The 20451-nt window shown below is 42.2% G+C and overlaps 1 protein-coding gene across 1 annotated transcript in view; it reads left to right on the forward strand.

The window, feature by feature from the left end:
- THBS4 (thrombospondin 4) overlaps positions 1 to 18611 on the forward strand; it is a 37745-nt gene extending 19134 nt beyond the window's left edge. Inside the window, exons 6-22 of the mRNA XM_035100058.2 lie at positions 499 to 550; positions 2723 to 2895; positions 3519 to 3656; positions 4850 to 4927; positions 6139 to 6291; positions 7160 to 7264; positions 7659 to 7766; positions 8160 to 8319; positions 9746 to 9864; positions 10780 to 10832; positions 12763 to 12956; positions 14204 to 14382; positions 14676 to 14724; positions 15182 to 15378; positions 15632 to 15804; positions 17038 to 17177; positions 18511 to 18611. Coding sequence (XP_034955949.2) covers positions 499 to 550; positions 2723 to 2895; positions 3519 to 3656; positions 4850 to 4927; positions 6139 to 6291; positions 7160 to 7264; positions 7659 to 7766; positions 8160 to 8319; positions 9746 to 9864; positions 10780 to 10832; positions 12763 to 12956; positions 14204 to 14382; positions 14676 to 14724; positions 15182 to 15378; positions 15632 to 15804; positions 17038 to 17177; positions 18511 to 18572 — 2133 coding nt within the window. The 3' untranslated portion in view covers positions 18573 to 18611. The remainder of the gene's footprint in view (positions 1 to 498; positions 551 to 2722; positions 2896 to 3518; positions 3657 to 4849; positions 4928 to 6138; positions 6292 to 7159; positions 7265 to 7658; positions 7767 to 8159; positions 8320 to 9745; positions 9865 to 10779; positions 10833 to 12762; positions 12957 to 14203; positions 14383 to 14675; positions 14725 to 15181; positions 15379 to 15631; positions 15805 to 17037; positions 17178 to 18510) is intronic.
- The last annotated feature ends 1840 nt before the right edge of the window (positions 18612 to 20451 follow it).

A 20451-nucleotide genomic window follows, 5' to 3' on the forward strand; every position in this document is an offset into this window, starting at 1 on the left:
GAAAGTTATTTATGAATGGTGATGGCCTGAGCCTGCACACTTTTCCAGACTTGGGGAAATCATGAAGACTCCTGGAGCTGATTTAGTGATATGTGAAGGCAATTAAATGAGGCAAGGCTGAGCTCAGACATGTGTCTACAGTTTACTCCAAAAACATTTAAAGCCCAAATTAAAGTTTAAGCCTTGCATTATTATTTTTGTTTGAAGGCCGATGGGATTTTTGAGCTGCGGTGAACACTATCTGCTCTAAGTGGTTCTGCTGAAGATAGGAGGAGGTTAAAATATGAAATCATAACTGTTTACATGGAGATGGCTTGTCATAAAAGGTCCAGTATGGACAATTATGCCAAAAACAGTACCAAGTAACTGTTTTGGAAAATTAGGCAGTATTATTGGTTAGGTTGTATAATGTGCATTGTCTGGTTTTTCTGTAATAGTCATAGTGGCAATTAAAGAAAAAAAAACCTCATGAATGTGTTTATTTTATATACTTCAAAGGTTAAAGAAACATCATTTTTGAGGAACACAATAGCTGAATGTCAGGCATGTGGTAAGCACTTTTGTATTTCCTGATTTAAGATATGATGGTATAAACCAAATTATCAAACTGAAAAAGTAATATTTGTTGTCCTTGGCCAAACCAATTCTGAACACTTCCTTTGAAGTAAGGTCTACTGAATTTCATAGGACTTCCAAGTAGACATAGGGGGAAATTCAACATGCTTAGGTGTTTGTTCCGTCAGGGCGAGCATTTTGGCTCTCCTACCCCCCCCAACTTTTCCAGGGGTTCTCCTGAGCTAATATCATGGTATCATAGGGGGAAAGCCTTGCTGAGCAAGTGGAAGTCCTTGTGCAGAGCTTCTGCTGGTGGGACTCAGTAGTTGAGTTTTTAACTGACTGATTGGCAGATTAAAACAATATACCATCCTGTTCTATGCATGCTTACTTACAGTGCCACAGTAGCACTCCTCCATTATCTCCAGAGACAGACAGATTTGTCAACCAACCATTCAGTGAGGCTTACCCCCAGGTAAGTGTGCATAGAACTGGAGCTTAAATGACTGAAAGTAAAGAGATGCTTCATATTCTTCTGAATATACTGATCGCCTGAACACCAAACGGAAAATAACTCAGTTCTAGGTAGTTTTGTTTTCCGCACATCTCAACAGAGAACATACCTGTCAACACAAACAACAAATAGTATTTCGGCACCTTTGAACATTAAAATTTATTTCGGCATAAGATTTCATGGAATTCATTCCACAGGAATAGAATGATGGCATAGTAAATTTGTTAGCCTTTCATACTTGTTTTCGGTTGGGGGGGGGGGGAGGATGCTGCAAAACTATCAGCCCATTGCTCTTAAACAGAAAACAAGAGAAGTCATGAAGACAACCTTGAAATGCCTTGTCCCATGCAAAATTCAGAGCCACACCTTTCAGATTCCCTACACAGTTATTACTTTCATGTAGAAAATTGTGCCTTGATTTTTTTGTGTGCATTGCTGTGAGACAAACACACATGTAGACCCCCACCCCTGGACAGGCAGTGGGAGGCTGAGTGGTGGGCAGGGCTGGCATCAAAAGTCAGTATTTTTGAGCCCCCGATGGGGCCAGCACCACAGATGGTGTGACTCCCAGATCCCTACAGAACTTTTCTTCATTGCGTGGCAATGTCCCTCAGTCCCTGTGAAATAAAGACACACAAGAATTTGAATTTAATGGGCGTAAAGGCTACAACTTTATTGGTTACGGATGTTGAGCGGTATTGGCTTAGGCATTAGACCCTAACTGTCTATATTTGACTTCAACCCATGTGTTGAAGCCCTGAAGGGTTAATCACCAGTAAGGAGCCCAATGATGTACATCAACCGGAACTCCCCTTGTGATTACCGTTAGGGGCGTGCCTTCAGGCCCTTTTCTCCCTGGGTGTCGGACCGGGCCACTCTGCCCCCGGAAACCTTTAAAGGAGTACCCTTCAAAATGTGGGGCAGGTGATGGCACTACCTCCCCTCCCCACCTGTATTGAAGATTTCCAATGCCTAACTGCCAAAACCAAAAGTTGTGACTGATTGCTACGAGGTAGGCGAAAAGACCCTGCTTGGCTACTCCAAGTGGGAAAAAGTCCTACCAGGCCCCTTGACCAACCAAGCTGACCAACCGAAGTCCATAGCAAAGTCATGAGCTAAACTAAAGGGCGGGTGGGCGGGTGAACCTATGCAGCTGGGAGCCGGGCCAAAAGAGGGTGGGTTCCCGCCCTCCTCCTGCTTAAATACAGCAGGACACACACACACACACACAAACACACACACACAGGCTTGCTATTGCTGCTTGCTTATCTGGCCTCTCTAAGCATAAGAGCAGTAGCAAGAGCAAAAAGGATTGGCAACTTTCACTTGGTTTGCAGTCTCCTTCTGGTCAGATTGCACTTGGAGGGAGATGGGCACTGGTGACACACTCACTGAGCACTACCTGCACCAAGGTCTTCACTGAATCTTGAGCCTAGAATAGTAGCTGGTCGTGGTGGTTACTGTAGTGTGTGCAAGAAGCAAAATGGATACATGTTGTGTTCTTCACACAATTATCTCAGAAGATACCCAACCCAACAAGAGGATTGATCCACTGCCATGCGTGGTGCAAATGTTCAACATTTACCTCAGGGTTTACTGATCAGCAGCTGATTACTAAAAAAAATAAACAAATTGCTCTACCTCCAATCACAGGTTTGGGAGCTGGAAATTTCCCCACACCATCCCCACCACCCCCTAAGCCGAAATGTGAAGCCAACACTTGTTTCCGAGGGGTGCGATGCATGGACACGGCAGATGGATTTCAGTGTGGGCCTTGTCCTGAAGGCTTCACTGGAAATGGAGTTACATGCACAGATGTTGATGAGGTAAAATGTTGTTTAAAAGCACCCATGCACACAGCCCAGTGAGAAAGGAGAGGTTCCGTCTATGAATTCTGGAGCTAGAGAAATCCAAGGTGTCTCATCAATTGATGACCAAGGGTAAATAAATTCCTGGTGCTCAGAGTGAGTCCCCCTTCTCCTGGTATTACTGTACATTAGAAAATGAGTGCAGGGACCATATGCAGCCTGGTTTAATGTGGACTGGGGGGCTATCTGGCTCATGTCCCTTTCCTTCTCCAATTTATCTCCATTGCAAGAGTAAAAGAGAGACAAGGGTGCAGGGGCAGGAGAAAAATATGATAAAGAAGTAGGGAGAAAGGTAGAGGATTTCCTACCATAGTAAACACCATGTTTACTAAAGCCATGACTGCTCTTACTATAAATTACTATTATAACCCCTACCCACTGCTAGTTCTGCCCCATGCCCATTTCTTGTGAGGTTGCGTTAACCCTCTAGAGAAAAAAAAGATTGCCTACTCCAGTGTAAGAAGTATTTGTTAGAAGAGCATAGGCTTCCAGCAAATGTCCAAATGGACTCTTAACTTTGCTGGCTGAAACCTATATAATTAGTACCGTACTTTGAATCACTTTGATGGTTTGCCTTTTAGTGCCGGTATAATCCATGCTTCCCAGGGGTGAGATGTGTGAACACAGCTCCAGGTTTCAGATGTGAGGCCTGCCCACCAGGATACAGCGGGCAAAGCGTTCAAGGAGTGGGAATCAACTTTGCCAAAAATAACAAACAGGTGTGTGATCTCACTGCAATCCATCAAAAACTAGTAAAAGTCTAGCTCTGTATCTGTTTATGGGTGCACTGCACAGCTGAATGTATTTCTCTTAAAGATCTTAACAGAGATGTCTGTAAAAAAAATGTCTGCGCTGCTTCCGAATGTATGGCAAAATAATGCTGGCCTAACTAAAGGCAGTATTAATAGGTTTGTTCGTGGACAGAGATGTGGCTTTTCTGGAAAAATATTCCCATGATTTGCATTGGAAATTTTCCAGTTTGCATTAGAAAACTTGCCATAGAGCAGGACCTACTTTAGCACACTTATTGTACTTGAAACTGCCAAACATGCCTCATATTGTCTTTGCAACTGGCATCCATTCATTGTTACTATCGAACTTCTAGGAGTATAGCATCTAGATCATGGGAAGTATTAGTACCACTGTTTTCCGCTCTGGTCAGACCTCACCTGGAGTACTGTGTCCAGTTCTGGGCACCACAGTTCAAGAAGGATACTAACAAGTGGGAACGTGTCCAGAGGAGGGCAACCAAAATGGTCAAAGGCCTGGAAACGATGCCTTATGAGGAATGGCTTAGGGAGCTGGGTATGTTTAGCCTGGAGAAGAGAAGGTTAAGGGGAGATATGATAGCCATGTTCAAATATATTAAAGGATGACATACAGAGGAGGGTGAAAGGTTGTTTTCTGCTGCTCCAGAGAAGCAGACACGGAGCAATGGATTCAAACTACAAGAAAGAAGATTCCACTTAAACATTAGGAAGAACTTCCTGACAGTAAGAGCTGTTTGACAGTGGAATTTGCTGCCAAGGAGTGTGGTGGAGTCTCCTTTTGGAGGTCTTTAAGCAGAGGCTTGACAGCCATCTGTCAGGAATGCTTTGATGGTGTTTCCTGCTTGGCAGGGGGTTGGACTGGATGGCCCTTGTGGCCTCTTCCAACTCTATTATTCTATGATTCTAAAATGGAATGTTTTCCATTACACCAGCTCAGCAGCTACAGCAGAGATTAGTTGATCTATCTACTACTATGAAATGATCAAAGGATCTTTTGCTGTGCTTTTTAGACCATTTCACAATTGGCATTAACACCATATTTAAAAAACAAACCGATAAATTTTAACAGATTTATGCTAGTTATTTTATACTTCAATAACTGACTCACTGAACCTAACTTGTTTTTGTTTTTATTGTGTTAGATCTGCTTGGACGTAGATGAATGTCAGAACAATGGAAATGGGGGCTGTGTTCCCAATTCCCAGTGTGTGAACACTGTGGTAAGCACATGCTTATGTCAGATTGTCATTCTGTATGTTTGAGGAGCTGTCCCAAAACAAGGGGACAGTTCACACAATCCACCGTCAAGTGATTATAGACTCGGTGGCACAACATTCACTTGAAGGCCAACCAGATAACGATTGTGTGAAGCCAGCAAATAGTTATGTAGTCCTGTTCTGGTCCCCTTCCACGTAATGACATTATCCAGTGTGTTCCTCTTCTGCCATCTGTGAAAAAGGGAATTCCATCCATGTGGTTGCAACAAGAAAGATATATTATACTAACCAGATACATTAACAAGAAAAAGTTTCCCTGTACAAACCAAGGGAGACATAGGAAACTGCCTTATATAAGCTCAGATTCTTTGTCCATCCAGCTTGATATTGATGATTCTGACAGTAAGCAGCTCCTCAGCATTTTCAGCACCTGTTACTGGGTCTTTCCCCCTGGGAGATGCTAGGGATTGACCCCAGCACCTTCCAGGGGCAAACAATGTGCTCTGCCACATGTCTTTCAAGTGTCCAAGGATGTGCCTTGGTGGGTGTAATACTAGGTCTGTGTTTACCTTTTTTGCATACAGTTCTCAGTAAGAGATTTAAAATATCTGTGCAGACTTTAATGAAGTGCCTTTTGGAACCTCAAGAAACTCAAAGTGGGCCATGGGTATTGCATGGTCCCTCCCCCCTGCCCCAGTGTAAAATTCGCCCTCTCTTCTTAACCACAGGTTTATTCATTTATTCGATAAGGATTTATAATCCACACATTTATAAAAATATATATCAAGGCAGTATACAGCATATTGGAATAGACTCCCTGTGCTTGTCTTCCAAAACTAAACAAATCAGTGACACTACTGTTGTGAGAAAGTTTTCTTATCTTGAAGCAACAAACAGAAAGACGCTGTTAATCAATTAATTGTTTAGATCCATCAATTTTGCGGAAGGATTAAAAAGTTACCTTCAATTAATCAGGCAGCAAATCTTTTAAAATATGCATTACTTCTAATACTTTTTAAAGAAGGGGGTCTATTGAAAACTACATTACTTTTTTAAAAAAAAGGAAAATAAAGAAGTGTAGATGTGTTAAAACAGACATTCTGTCTCTCAGAGGAAAGAATACCTCTTTTTAAATTGTTCCTCCTACAATACATGCACGGATCATTCACAAACAGTGCCTGACTGGCTTGTATGCTTGTTTGCTTTCATCAAAGGGCTCGTTCCGCTGTGGGACATGCAAACCAGGTTTTACTGGAGACCAGGTCAAGGGATGCAGGATTGAAAGGAGCTGCAGGAACCAAGCTCTGAACCCTTGCAGTATCCATGCACAGTGTGCTGAAGTGCGGCAAGGAGACATCTCATGTATTGTAAGTTGATGATCTCACAGATTTGTTTTAACTTGTGTAAAGGTGCTGGTTGCTTCCTCATGTGTAATCCGCTCCAAACTCTGTGGCTGGTTTTTACAGAGTTTTATTATATACAGTACATATGTACAAGACAGAGCAACAAAAAGCATGACCGCTCTATCCCGAATCAGAATCCGGAAGCACTACCCTTCATGACTTTAGCCAACAGAACACGCTGGGCGTTCGGAATCTCCTCCTCTCTGCGCACTTCTTTTCACCCCTCTGCTGTTGGGGTGATGGGGCTGGTGGAGAACCCTCCCCACTGGAACTGCCCAGCTGGGGAGCTGGTGCTGTCTCCTCTGTCACCTCCCCCTCTTGAGCGCTTTGTTCCAACCCTCCAACGCTTCCCTCTGGGAACCTTCCCCTCTCAGCATCCTCAAGGCTCTGCACCGCTTCCTGGGGGTCAGCACCACCACCTGCGGACTGCTCTGAAGCACTGCCATCCGGGCCCCTACTGCATTGGAGAGCCTCCGTCCCCACTTCCTGGACTCTCCGCTGACCCCTGGTGGTCCCCTGACAATTTGATCCCTGTTTTGACATTCTTCAGTAAAATATGTACTGTAATTAATTCTTTTTTTTAATGTATTGTGCTATCTTTTGGGGGTGAGTCATATTTATCAGTATCAGAAAAATTGCAATTAATTTGACAATATGCTCTAAGCAATATGCTCTAACATACTAATTATTTACATTTTTAGTAGTATGTAATTACACTGCCCTGCTTAGAGCATATTGTGGGTCTTCTAGTTCCATATCTGACAGCACTTGTGTATGTTTGTAGAATGACTTCCTCAGCCCTGGCTTTATTTTGTAACACTTTTGCTCACAGTGTGGTATTGGCTGGGCTGGCGATGGCTTTGTGTGTGGAAAAGATATCGATATTGATGGCTATCCTGATGAAGAACTTCCATGCTCAGCTGAGAGTTGCAGAAAGGTAAGACCTAAGAGGGCAGGCACCTTATCTCTCATGTCTGCTTCATTTTCAATCACAGCACAGTCAGCAACATTGCCTATGGACACACACATGGTCTTCCCTGACACCTGCACTCCTTTGCTTATGAAATTAGACTTGGAGAAATTAACTCTCCCCTCCCCAGCTGCTCTCTCCAGGATGATCACTTGTCAGCTAGGTTTTTCAAAAAGCAAAAACACTTCTTCAAGCTTTAAATGCTGGTGGGGAGGGGGTTAAATGAACATGCATGCATGTGTATGGCTTCATCATGTGCATGATGCCCATAATAGTTTTGGCAGTTTGCAAATATGCCCACAGCTTGCAACCCATGATCAAAAGCATGGGTTCTAGATCACCACCTTGTTTTCCCCCACAGGACAATTGCAAGGTGGTTCCAAACTCTGGACAAGAAGATGCTGATGGAGATGGAATAGGAGATGCCTGTGATGATGATGCCGATGGGGATGGTATTCCTAACGATCAGGTACTGGTTATAGATATTATTTATCTGTGTAATTTACATCCCTCCCATACTCAAGCAGCAGAATCGTGAGCATCAGCCTTCATATCAAGCACCTGCACAGCCTCTAGTGCCATCAATGGCCTTTGGCCATTTACTTAGATCAAACAGGTCTATCTGTATTCAGGACTCAGATTAGACATAAGGAATGGTAACAGATATCAGTAGGGGAGCATTTCAGTCTCCCAGGACCTTGTAGAGTTGCCAGGCATCATAATCAACAACAAAGTTTCAAAAGCAGATTCCCTGTGTGAACCCACTGAGCTGAATTCATCTGCAAATTCATCACTTGCAAAAGCAAAGTCTCCTGCTCCAGAGAGACTGTAGCCCAGAGCACTTTGCCTTTCTCTGTTTCAGGACAACTGTGTACTGGCTTCTAATGTTAATCAGAGAAACAGCGACCAAGATATCTTTGGTGATGCTTGTGATAATTGCCGTATGGTCTTAAACAATGACCAGCGAGACACGGACGGAGATGGCAAAGGAGATGCCTGTGATGATGACATGGATGGAGATGGTGAGTACATCTTCGCCAATTAGATACCATCTCTGTTCTGCACTTGAAACTGGAACAGAAGGCACCTGTATCAAAGCCTGCATTTTCAACATTGACTGTAGCCATTCTCAGGCTCCGCTTACTCAACACAGCTCTCAGTGCCCCAAAGAGCTGCTTCTGAAGGCAAGGAGGCAGCAATGGCATCATGAGGTCCCTTAGTCACAAATGACAATTAACAAAGCCCTCTTCGGCTCCTAGCCTATTTATTGTCATTGTGACGATTGTGATCTTTGTGGCGAGTTCATCTTTTCTTTTTATATGTGGAGAATGAGCTTTTATTTACCACAGCCGATTCACCTCCAACCACTGCAACCAAATATCTGTACTATACTGTTTACTACCGTAGGTTTGGCTATAGCCTGTAACTATGTAACCCAGTAGCTGTGGTATTTTAGATGTGGTACAAAAGCAGCCAGACATACTTGTATCATTAAATAAAAGTAGCAAGATATCATTTGTCTACAGTTGTTGTTTTTTAACTACTGTACAGTGGTGCCTCGACTTACGAAGATGATCCGTTCCGCGGCCATCTTCGTAAGTCGAAGTCTTCAGTTGTCGAAGCGCCGCTTCTGTGCATGTGCGAAGTGCGATTTCGCACTTTGCGAATGCGCCGACCGCACACGCCGCTTGGCGCAGAACATGCGCGTGGTGAAAAGACTTCCAGGGTTGTCTACTTCGGAAGTCGAAACCTTCGGAAGTCGAAACCTTTGGTTGTCAAGGTACCACTGTATACTTGTAAAGTATAGTTTCTCTCTCAACAGTAGTAGAATAGGCCTATTTATCTTCCAGCCACCCTGTCCTTCAACACATCAGATTTCAGTGGCATATAAATCTCCCCCTCAACAGGCTATTTTTGCTATTCAATGATTTACCAAGAATTTCTACCTAGCCGGCCACTCAGAACTGCAATTTTACAATTCTCTCCTTAAGAATCTAGTCGTCCCCCCATCTTATGTAAGTAAAGAACAGCCATCCCTCAGTCACCAACAGATATCTAGGACATCAAATTTAACCCTTTACATGACCCCATATACAAAGACATTGTATCTAAACCCAATCTTGTTATAGTAAACATTATTTTTTAAAAAAACGACTTCTCCACAATCTTCATTACTACTGTTGTTTTGTCTCCTTCCTCTTTTCTAAAGAGCTCAGAATTATATGTGGGACTATCCCTTTTCATCCTCAGGCAGATTAGGCACAGAGATCCCAACAAGCCCAAGATTTCCTAGTGAAACTAATGGCAAAGTAGCAATTTGCAACAAGGTCTTCCTTGGTCCACATCTCATATGCTATCCATTATGCCCGCTGACTCTTTGCTTCTGGCCTTATGAGTTGCTAGAGCGATGCAAAGCCAACATTGATTTTGTGTCATCATTTCATTCAGGTATTAAGAACGTTTTGGACAACTGTCAGAGGGTCCCCAATCGGGAACAGAAAGATAGAGATAATGATGGAGTGGGTGATGCTTGTGACAGCTGCCCAGATATTAGCAACCCAAATCAGGTGAGTAACAGCAGGGGGGGGGAGCCATAGGCCAGAGTAGGCAACCTGTGACCCTCCAGATAATTTTAGACTATAATTCCCATTATCCATTGCTATTGGCCATGCTGACTGGGGCGAATGGGAGTTGGGGTCCAACAACATCTGCATGGTACCAGGATGGGGAATAAAAATCTTTGGTTCTTAGTGGAAGCAAAAATGGGACTGTCAATTTAAGATTATGAAAATTTCAAGTGTGGTGTTCCAGTTCCATTGTGGCAATAAATATTTAGAAAGAAAGAAAAGTACAGCTCTGTTAAACTTTATATTAAACTATGATAACTATGGTAATGCTGTAGTTATTGTTTTCCTGTATGACACAAGTCTTGGTCTGACATTTAATTAATCCATGCATAAAGGTGTTCAGAAAACCAAAAGGTTTGCTACCTCAGCCTGACTGGTAACAGGTGTCTAAGAATCTCAGGAAGTGGCTTTTCCCCAGTTCTGTACCTGACAGCCATTATTTGAAGGTGTCAGATTGAATATGGGACTTCCTCTTTTCAAAACATATTATCCACTCCTGAGCCCTCATTTGTGCAAATCACTGAGATAAAGCCCAATGCCAATAAATGTTCTCACTGCATAAATAGCCATAGGGATTAAATGTCAATCTTCTTTAATTGCAAAAGCAAGCAAACAATTGCAAAAGCAAGGATTTTATGCAGGGGGGATCTCTCTAAGGATAAATAATATGTGCCTATAGAATACAGAATTGTATGCACAGTTGGGATCCAATACATCTTTCCATCTTTTCAGCTATTAATCCCCTGCTAATACTGAAAGATGTGTGTTGAATTTTAATGACTTTCAGCAATGTAATTTTATATTTCCCTCCTCTGCAATTTAGTAACTTAATCTTGTTTTATTTATTTTTTACAGTCAGATATTGATAATGATCTGGTAGGAGATTCCTGTGACACCAATCAAGACAGGTAGGGTAAATCAGAATCAAATTCATCCTTGTTATGATGCTGCTAGGGGGTATTTAATTAACCTGCCCCACCACTGCAATTATTATTATTATTATTATTATTATTATTATTATTATTTATTTCCATATTACATCACAATGCAAATATACTAAAGCCTTCACCACCACATCCTCATCCTCACATACAATTAGCATTTAAATCCTCAATCAAACTTAATATTCTTTCTTTTTTAATAATATGGTTATTAAGGTTTTCCCAAATACATCTAAAAAAAATTCATTATTCATCATCAATATTTCAAAAATATTTCAAGAAAAGTAGAAAAAAGGACAAAACAAACAAACAAACAAAAAACCAAAATCTTAGTCATTACTTGGTAGTAACTTTTTCGACTTCCCCGTCACTCCCTTTCCGAGCCTAATTTATTCCCCACTTACACAGCTTCCACAATACTATAATTATCAATAAAAAATTGTAGCTCAAAATCCTTACATAATAAAACATCATTGCAGATCTTATTATTATCTATTATTATTATTATTATTATTTATTAAAAGCAATCTTAATCTTCTCTAACTCTAAGAATTCCCTAAAGCCTTTAATTCCCCCCCCAAAATGTTCCATATTTCAAATCTATCCTCTATCATTTCTCAAATAATATATTCCCTCCTGTATCCACCCTTCCTCCCCTGGAAAACAATTCCCTAGATGCCCTGACGAGCCCCTTAATACAATCCAGTTCAAACATAATACTGTATTCTTTTGTCGCACTCCCCCGCTTCCCTCCGGCACCACTCCATTTCCTCTACATTCTGAGATTACATTTATCCTTGCATTCTACAGACTTCTCACCATCACTGCAAATATTTATGCTTGTGTAATGGGACATGCCTGCACCCTCTCCCAATCTGCTCCTGATGTAGGGGGCATATGGCAGGGGGGGAACATTCCTCTGCACAAGCAGATATCCTTGAGATGATGAAACATTCACTTTGTTGGATTCCATCCACTAATTTCACTGAAATTGCACCTATGTCTCTTCCAAGGTAAAAGTTTAGCTTAAATTATTTTCAGTACACTGGACTCATTATTGGAACCAATGCAGATTTACAATTATTTCCACAAATCATCTCTTTTCATATATGTTAAAAGCACCCTCACAGGCTGAGGCGGATAGCGATTAAACTTTCTCATAAGCAATTCACCTCCCCAAGTTACTATTTGCCCAGCTATGGAATAGAGAGGTGTGGGGATGTCTTTTGAGAAAATAGCATAGGAGAAAGAGTTAGCCACACCCCAGCACTGCAAGGCTCACCCTCTAGCTATTCCTTTTTAAATTAATGCTGTTATTTAAAGCAGAAGAGCAATAAAGCTCATTTCAATAACACCTGCATGATGGTGTATAGAAAACAGGTTTTTGTGTGCCAAAAGTGCATGGAAACAAATACTTCATACAAGTAAAATAAGCAAATATTGTCAGAAGGGTTGAAATCATTTGCTGGATCCCTCCATTCTCAGTAATACATCAAGGATGGTAGTTATTATAAACCTAACTGTGGGAATAACTTCCCTTATGGCTAAAGTCCTCAATTCAGGCTGTAGAGTGTTTACCATTGTTAGGACAGGAATAAACATCAGTGTTTCCCTTCATGTCTATTTCCAGCTTGTAGTAACCTCAGATACATTCTGGTTAGAGAAGATTCAAGAAGTTCCCTGAGATCACGTGAATATCTCCAATTGTTTCCTCAAATAAGGTGGTTTTGTCTCCTAGTACTAACTCCTAGTACTGTCACAGCATACCTTCATTAGAGGCCTTCCGGTGTAACAATGGGTACAGGAAAACAAACAAGCATTCCTTGTCAGTAGTACAAGAAGTAGTAGCCAATAACACAGGGTGTTTTTGCTTTTACCCCTCATGCTTTACTCCTAGTGATGGGGATGGACACCAAGACAGCACTGACAACTGTCCCACGGTCATTAACAGTTCCCAGCTAGACACCGATAAGGATGGGCTGGGGGATGAGTGTGATGATGACGATGACAATGATGGAATTCCAGACCTTGTTCCTCCAGGCCCAGATAATTGCCGGCTTGTTCCTAATCCAGGACAAGAAGATGACAACAGTATGGCAGACATTTCTTATTCTTTCTCTTTTTACCTCAGTGTTTTTTTTAAATGCACAACATATGGTGACGATATGGTGCCTTCTAATCATCAAAGGAAGCTGAAGATTTCCTTTGATTATAAGGAACCTATATTTTCCAGAACTGAGCTTTGACTTGACCTTGAATAAGTGTCAACCAAGGGATTGGCTCTTCTGGAAAGAATCCAGAAGAGACCCACAACTAATTAGAAACACCAAATTTCCCCCTTGGTATCCACTCTTGAAAACAGAGCATTTAAGAGCTAGTTATGTGACCAGACTCTTACTAGCTTCCTGAAGAAATGCCTTTATTGAGCTTTATTGGCGGGAAGAATAAACTTACATTGAATGAGAATTGAATATAATTGATGATTATAAGGGCCATTTTATCCATAGTAGGAGCAGAAAGTTTTCCCCTTGTACAGACAGTCCTGTGTATCTCAGCTTCTTTTGCAGAACAGAGGTCTGTTTGTCAAACCAGACTCTACCTCGAGTGTGAACAATTTCATGCAGGTTACAAAAGGCCATGAGAGGGCAGTGGTGGTAAGGTTTGGTATGAAGCACATTAAGTCAAGGCTACATGCTCTTAGTGAAGCCCAGTAAAATTAAGATGTAAAGACCAAAAAAAACTTGTAATTGTAACCAAGGTTCCCTGATTTTATCCACAAACATGGTTAGAACCCACATTTTATACATCAGTATGCACTTAAAGTGTAACCCACAGGGAACACGAGCTCTTCCCATGCTTCTGGTCTGAAGTACCAGGGCAGTGATTCACCAGTTGCTACACCTTTGCTTTGTTCACTTCATAGCAAGGCAGCTTCTCCTCACCTATTTTCACCAGGTGGTGTCCCAATGGCTGCCCTACCTGCTTTATAGTAGTTAATGAAACCTGAAATGGATTCAGTTCATAATCTGGCTTCAACCAGAGTCTCCTAAAGTGATGTACAACTCTTTTTAATTCAGTCCTCAGGATTGCTTGCACATCGCTCAAATGCTTCCCTTTGGTTTTATCTCTTGGTACCTGGCCATTACTAGGGTTGCTCCACCCCTCCTCCCTTTCACTGTTAGAGGCAATCAGAAATTGGGCCTGATGCAATTCTTGCATATCTATGAGCTTGGCAAATGAACATAAAGTATCCCTCCCCCTTAACTGCTGCTGAAACAGCTGTTTTGTGAAAACAGCTATCAAATCACATCCTTTGGGTGTTGTGTTCATGTGTCCAGGTGATGGAGTTGGTGATATCTGTGAATCAGATTTTGATCAAGACACAGTGATAGATAGGATTGACGTTTGTCCCGAGAATGCAGAGATCACCCTGACAGATTTCAGGGCTTATCAGACTGTCGTCCTGGATCCAGAAGGGGATGCTCAGATTGACCCTAACTGGGTGGTTCTGAACCAGGTAAAACATTTTTTTTTAATATCTAAAAGCATCCAGGAATGATAGGCAGGGAAAAAGCAACAAAGAATTCTCTCAAAACTTGGAAGAATAAGGGTGTTAATGTTGAATTGTGGTAGTTTTTTTATTTTTGGTGGGGGGGTTACTTATTGGAGGAAAACAATCTGGATATTTTTGGCAAAGAATATAAATGTGCTGGACTCATAATGAAAGTGGTCTTTATCCATCATCTTGGGCATGACTTAATAAAACATCCTTAGACTAGCTTCATGAATTATATTGCTTATGTTTTATAGGGCATGGAGATTGTGCAGACCATGAATAGTGATCCTGGACTTGCTGTAGGTATGTGATTTTTTTTTTGTGTGTGGACACTCACACGGCAGCTCACAAGCAGAAATGGGTTAAAACTATTTGCTCAAAAGATGCCTATAGTGATAGTGCAGCCACCATCCAGCTTCAGGATGCATGCAAAGTGCTCTTCCACTGTACACAAACAGTCTTAAGGGATACTCTGCTCTGAGAGCATCAGTGTCTTGTTAGGCAGGGAGATGGAGAAGGATGCTGCAGAGTTAGATTAGGTATTCTGTTCTCACCTGAAAACTGATCTATAGCCTAGTGCTAGAAGCATTAAATCCCAGATAAAATCTCCAGCATCTCTGGTTAAAGCAGGGGTTGGGCACTTCAGGCCTGGGGTCTGGAGCAGTTGATTGGACCTTTTGCATCTAAAGGAAGAACAAGTATTGAGTTTTACATTCATAATTGGTTTGGACTTGATGTCTGTACCTATACATTCGAACAGGTTACACAGCTTTCAACGGAGTTGATTTTGAAGGCACTTTCTTTGTCAACACGGCAACGGATGATGACTACGCCGGCTTCATTTTTGGTTACCAAGACAGCTCCAGCTTTTATGTGGTGATGTGGAAACAGACTGAGCAGACCTATTGGCAGGCAACTCCGTTTAGAGCTGTTGCAGAACCTGGGATTCAGCTGAAGGTACAGGCTTAAGCCAAAATGACCCAAATCTCATTAATGCTGTCATCTAGCATTGTGCTAAGATGGAACTGGCAGGGTGTTTGTATGATGTGGTTTCTAACATTCGTTTATTTGGACGTGTGCGCCTGGTTCCATTACAGAATGGGGAAAGAATTAAAACTTCTGGTTTTTCTCATAATACTCGGAGAAATGTTATTGTTATTAAAGGAAATTTCTTATTTTTGACTTGTCTTTGTACTTGTGTTCTGTGTAGGCTGTTAAATCAAAAACTGGGCCTGGAGAACACCTCAGGAATTCACTTTGGCACACGGGGGACACTAATGATCAAGTCAGACTGCTTTGGAAAGACCCTCGAAATGTAGGCTGGAAGGATAAAGTTTCCTATCGCTGGTTCTTGCAGCACAGACCTCAGGTTGGGTATATTAGGTAAGGCGATGGGCAAAGCAGGATACAATGCAATTCTAAGTGAACATCTATTGTGGTCTATGTGTGTACTTAAAAATGCAATACTGTTGTACCTTGGTTTTCAAACAGCTTAGTTCTCGAACGTTTTAGCTCCCGAATGCCGCAAACCCGGAAGTGCTGTTCTGGTTCGTGTACTATTTTTGGAAGCCAATCGTCCAATGGGGCTTCCAATTAGCTGCAGGAGCTTCCTGCAGCCAATTAGAAGCCGTGCTTTGGTTTCCGAACATTTTGGAAGTCAAACAGACTTCTGGAATGAATTCCATTCGACTTCTAAGGTATGACTGTATGTGAAAGCAAAAAACTAACTTCTGTTTCATAATACACACTACCATGCGTTTGTGTATAAATGTAGCTCTAATGATGGTAATGGGTTTGATTTTTATTTTATTTTATTGGTTTCTAGTTTTTGCTCAGTACCTGAATACTCTGTTGCAACTATTAAATATTGTATGTAGAATATGCTATCCACCCCATGCCTTCATTCCAGATATACACCTAAATTAAAGTTCTGCTTACTTTGCTTTAAGCAACAGTGCCCTTCTGCTGCCTGAAATATGTAAATGTGAATTATGCTCACACACAAGGAGATGAGTTGTCTTCCTGCTGTCAGAAATTATTACCAGGCGAGACTCTCAGCAAACTCATTTCCCCATCAAACTAAGGCTTAGTTCACACATATTGGTAACCACAGCAATTGGCTTTTCACCCCAATCACGGTACTTTTCACTAGGAACTTACTAACACATCCAGCTGCAAGTCTTCCATGTCTGTTTCATGATATCATAACATGAATCAGCTCCAGGTTCCTATCTTTTTTAAAAAAGTGGTTTCCATATTTTGACAATTTATATGCTTAGTTATTTTCACCTCTACGTGGTGTACAAGTAACTCTACAATAAAGATAAAAACCAGTAAAACTACAAAATGAGAATTCATAGATGTGTGTGTGTGTGAATACTCACCAATACAAAGTACCTTTTCCCTTTTTCTGCCCATGGCAGCCATTTTGTGCTGCCACTCACGGCACTTCTATCTATCTATCTATCTATCTATCTATCTATCTATCTATCTATCTATCTATCTATCTATCTATCTATCTGAGTACCAGCACCTCACTTTTAAAGAGAAAACAACCCACTGTGTGTAGAGAATCAGGATACTGTACATCTATCTTCATTTGTTCCACTTTCAAAGGGCAAGGTTTTATGAAGGTTCTGAACTGGTGGCGGATTCTGGAGTAACCATAGACACTACCATGCGGGGAGGAAGGCTTGGTGTTTTCTGCTTCTCCCAGGAAAACATTATTTGGTCCAATCTGAAGTATCGCTGCAATGGTAACATTTTCCCCACATCCCCCCCCCTCCTGCCTAATCAAATGAACAGCTGTAAAGAGGAAAGCTGTCTTAGGGATTTTGCAGATAAGGCATTGCATATCCTTTCCAAATCTGCAATGTGACTTAGCAGGTCTCTGGGCTGCTCAGATGTGAGTACAGCTGATAACTCAACTGCTGTGTAAATGTCAGTTGCTTGCAGAAGACCCTTTGGGATCTAAAAAGTGTGCAATTAATCATCATGTTAAAAACACCAGTAATCTTTGCACAATACTGAGCATTTTGGAAATATTGAATTAAGAATCCTGGGTGGGGGGTGGGGACATCATCAAGAAGTGACAGGTGCATCCATTGACTCACATTATTTCCTTTAGGTGGCCATATTCCCACTGTTACTTGGGCCACAAAATAGGGAACAATTGATAAATGGAGAAGCCTTCAGGTGTAGGCTTTGCTGTTCAGATCTAAGTCATAGAAACTGTTCAGCTGATTACTAACAAAAGTGTACAGCCATGGACAGTTAAAGTTGCAATCTTAATATGCCGTCTTACTTGGCAGGAAGGCCATTGAATTCAGTGGGATGTAAATCCTTCCTTACTTCTGTGTCGTCTTGTATGAGACAAGTCCAGCTTTAAGCAGTTCTGCTTGCCTTGAGCAGTTCTGCTTGCCTTGAGCAGTTCTGCTTGCCTTGGCAAGTGTCATGCCACCCTCTGGCACCCATGATGTGCCAGATGACTTGCCTTCTTTCTAACTTCGAAATTGCAGAGGTCGGGTAAGATTTTGTCCTGGCAGTTTGCATGCAAAGGTGCCTGGGAGTTGTTTGGCAGATGCACAGCCAAGGTGCCCGGAAATCTTGGCCATGCAGAAATTTACTGGCAAAAAGCTACAAGCTTGTCCTGTTCAGGGACAGGGCAGGTGGGTGGGTGAGGTAAGGATGAACACTGTTGCCTGAAGGCACCCAGGGCATTTTAGAAAAGGCTGTAGGTACTTCCCCCCCCAAAGGAAGCATGGAGGATTGCTGAAGTTTGCACATTTTTCCGCTTAGGACTGGACTTGTGTCATGTAAGAAGCTGAACCATTTTGACCCCTGCAGATGCAACATGGGTAATAATAACCTAGGAGTTCACAATACTGGCCTTATGGTGTGCTTTGCCCCCTGTAGAGACCACACTCATATTTAATTAATCCATCTGTAAAACAGAACCTCTAAAAAAAAGTTACAGCTGTGTGTAATAAGCAGGCACCAGCTCTTAACCTGAACTTCGAAAATAATATGCTCATGTGTTTCATACCAAGAGTAAAGACTAATCGTGTGTCTTCTGTTTCTTGTTTTTAGATACTATCCCAGAGGACTTCCAAGAATTTCAGGCTCAGCAATATGGAGTTGGAGATATTTAAGAATACAAGCTGCTTTGGCAAACAATAAAGCAATGTATATTAAATTCTTATTTGGCTTTTTTCTTTTTGGTGCAAGTCCACACTACGCTTGTCATTATTGGTGTACAGATAGCACACCATATAGAATTGGGGGGGGGGTCATTTAGGGTTGAATTTCTTTTTTAAAGTTAAAACATTTAGGGTAAAGCTGATTGGTTTGTTCCTGTAAATCAGGGGTGGGGAATCTTCTTTATCAGACGGGGCCACATTCCCTCATAGGATGTATTCAGGGGACCATATGCTGGACGCAAAAGGGGATGGAGCAATGCATGCGTTTCTTCCTTCTGCACAGTAGGGCAGCCTTCCAGCCACAGCAGTTTCAACAAGCATCCGCCTACTGTCATCTCTCTCCATCCAGGTAAGCCAGAGGCATTGTAACAGTTCAGGGACACAATCCAGCCAGGCAGAAGCACAGAGTGTTAGGTCATGTGGTCTTGTGAAAGTCTTGAGGAATGAATAGGGAAGCTTGGGGGGCTGCGTTTGGGTCTGTGGTTCCCCCCTCCTGCTGTAAATAGAAATAAATAGGCTAATTATGTGTCACACAAAAATGTGTGCTGAAAGCTTTCTCATTGCCTTCTTTATAACAAACAAAAAAAGCTGCTTATAAAGCAGACATATAGAACAGAGCGGGTACTTAACCCATTTTTCCCACTCCAAATTTACTCTTATGGTTTCCTTCCTCCCCCTCCCCCTCAACAGCATCTTAGTCATGTGTTGCAAGCGCATAATTGAAGTTGAGCTGGGGGGCAGAGAATTGCTGAAAGCAAGGGAGAAAAGCAGGCAGGAAGGGGTTAATCGCCTCTTCCCTCCCCCCCACTCCCAGTTCTCCATTCCAAATTTCCCTATGCCAGAGTAGCTTCTCATTTAAAACAACAACATGGAGTTGAGACAGCTAAGCCCTATTTCGGTGTTCTGTCCAAACAGGAAATGTAAGCACGTGGGGGGGGGCTACAGGTCAACCCTCCCCTCAACATTCCTGCATGCACTAGCCCCCACTTACCAAGGCCAGCTTCTAAGTGCATTTCACAGAACATGCTTAGAAGCTTCTATAGGATCAGAAACCCTGATAAGGCAGGGTCCCCAATTGCGTGCAGTATGCAGGGGCTGATACACGTGGCAATGGTGGGTGTGGAGCTCTCATGCACTCTTGAAGTACTGTATTCCCTGTCATGTTTTACATTACATAATGCCTGAACAGGCCTGTGCTATTTACCCCATGTCTTCCTCCGCAGAGATCTCAGTGTTGCCTTATCCACACAAGCAACCAGAAGCCAGGGTCCATACCCCCTGCTTGCAGGGCTAACTCTACTGGTAGACAGGAATTAAGTGGCTGCTTCAGGTATTTGATGATGGCTTTCATGAAATGGGCAGTCAGTTGCTATTTTAGTTTACAGTTTTTGGATTTTTTTTTCCCTGCTAGGGGGAGAGAGAGAGAGAGAGAGAGAGAGAGAGGGGGGGGGGGGGAGGGAGGGAGGGAGGGAGGGAGGAAGGAAGGAAGGAAGGAAGGAAGGAAGGAAGGAAGGAAGGAAGGAAGGAAGGAAGGAAGGAAGGAAGGAAGGAAGGAAGGAAGGTATTTGTGGTATTTTCAGCCTCAGGCTCCCAAATTATTGAACTGACCTCGGGTACTGTGTTCCTTATCTTGGAGGTGGCGGGTGAGAAGCACAATGTGCTGCTCTGTCTCACAGCAAATTGTCTTAGGCTTGCCCCAAATACTGGATAAAGTTGCTATGCGTACAAACTGCTGCACAGCTAGGGCTGCAGACCTTTAAAGAGACTAGAATCCCACCCGTCAGCTGTTTGGGAGGAAGAGCAAGTTGAAGCAAAATTGTTGACCGATGAT

This window comes from Zootoca vivipara, chromosome 11 (genome assembly GCF_963506605.1).
Source record: "Zootoca vivipara chromosome 11, rZooViv1.1, whole genome shotgun sequence".
Taxonomy (NCBI): Eukaryota; Metazoa; Chordata; class Lepidosauria; order Squamata; family Lacertidae; genus Zootoca; species Zootoca vivipara.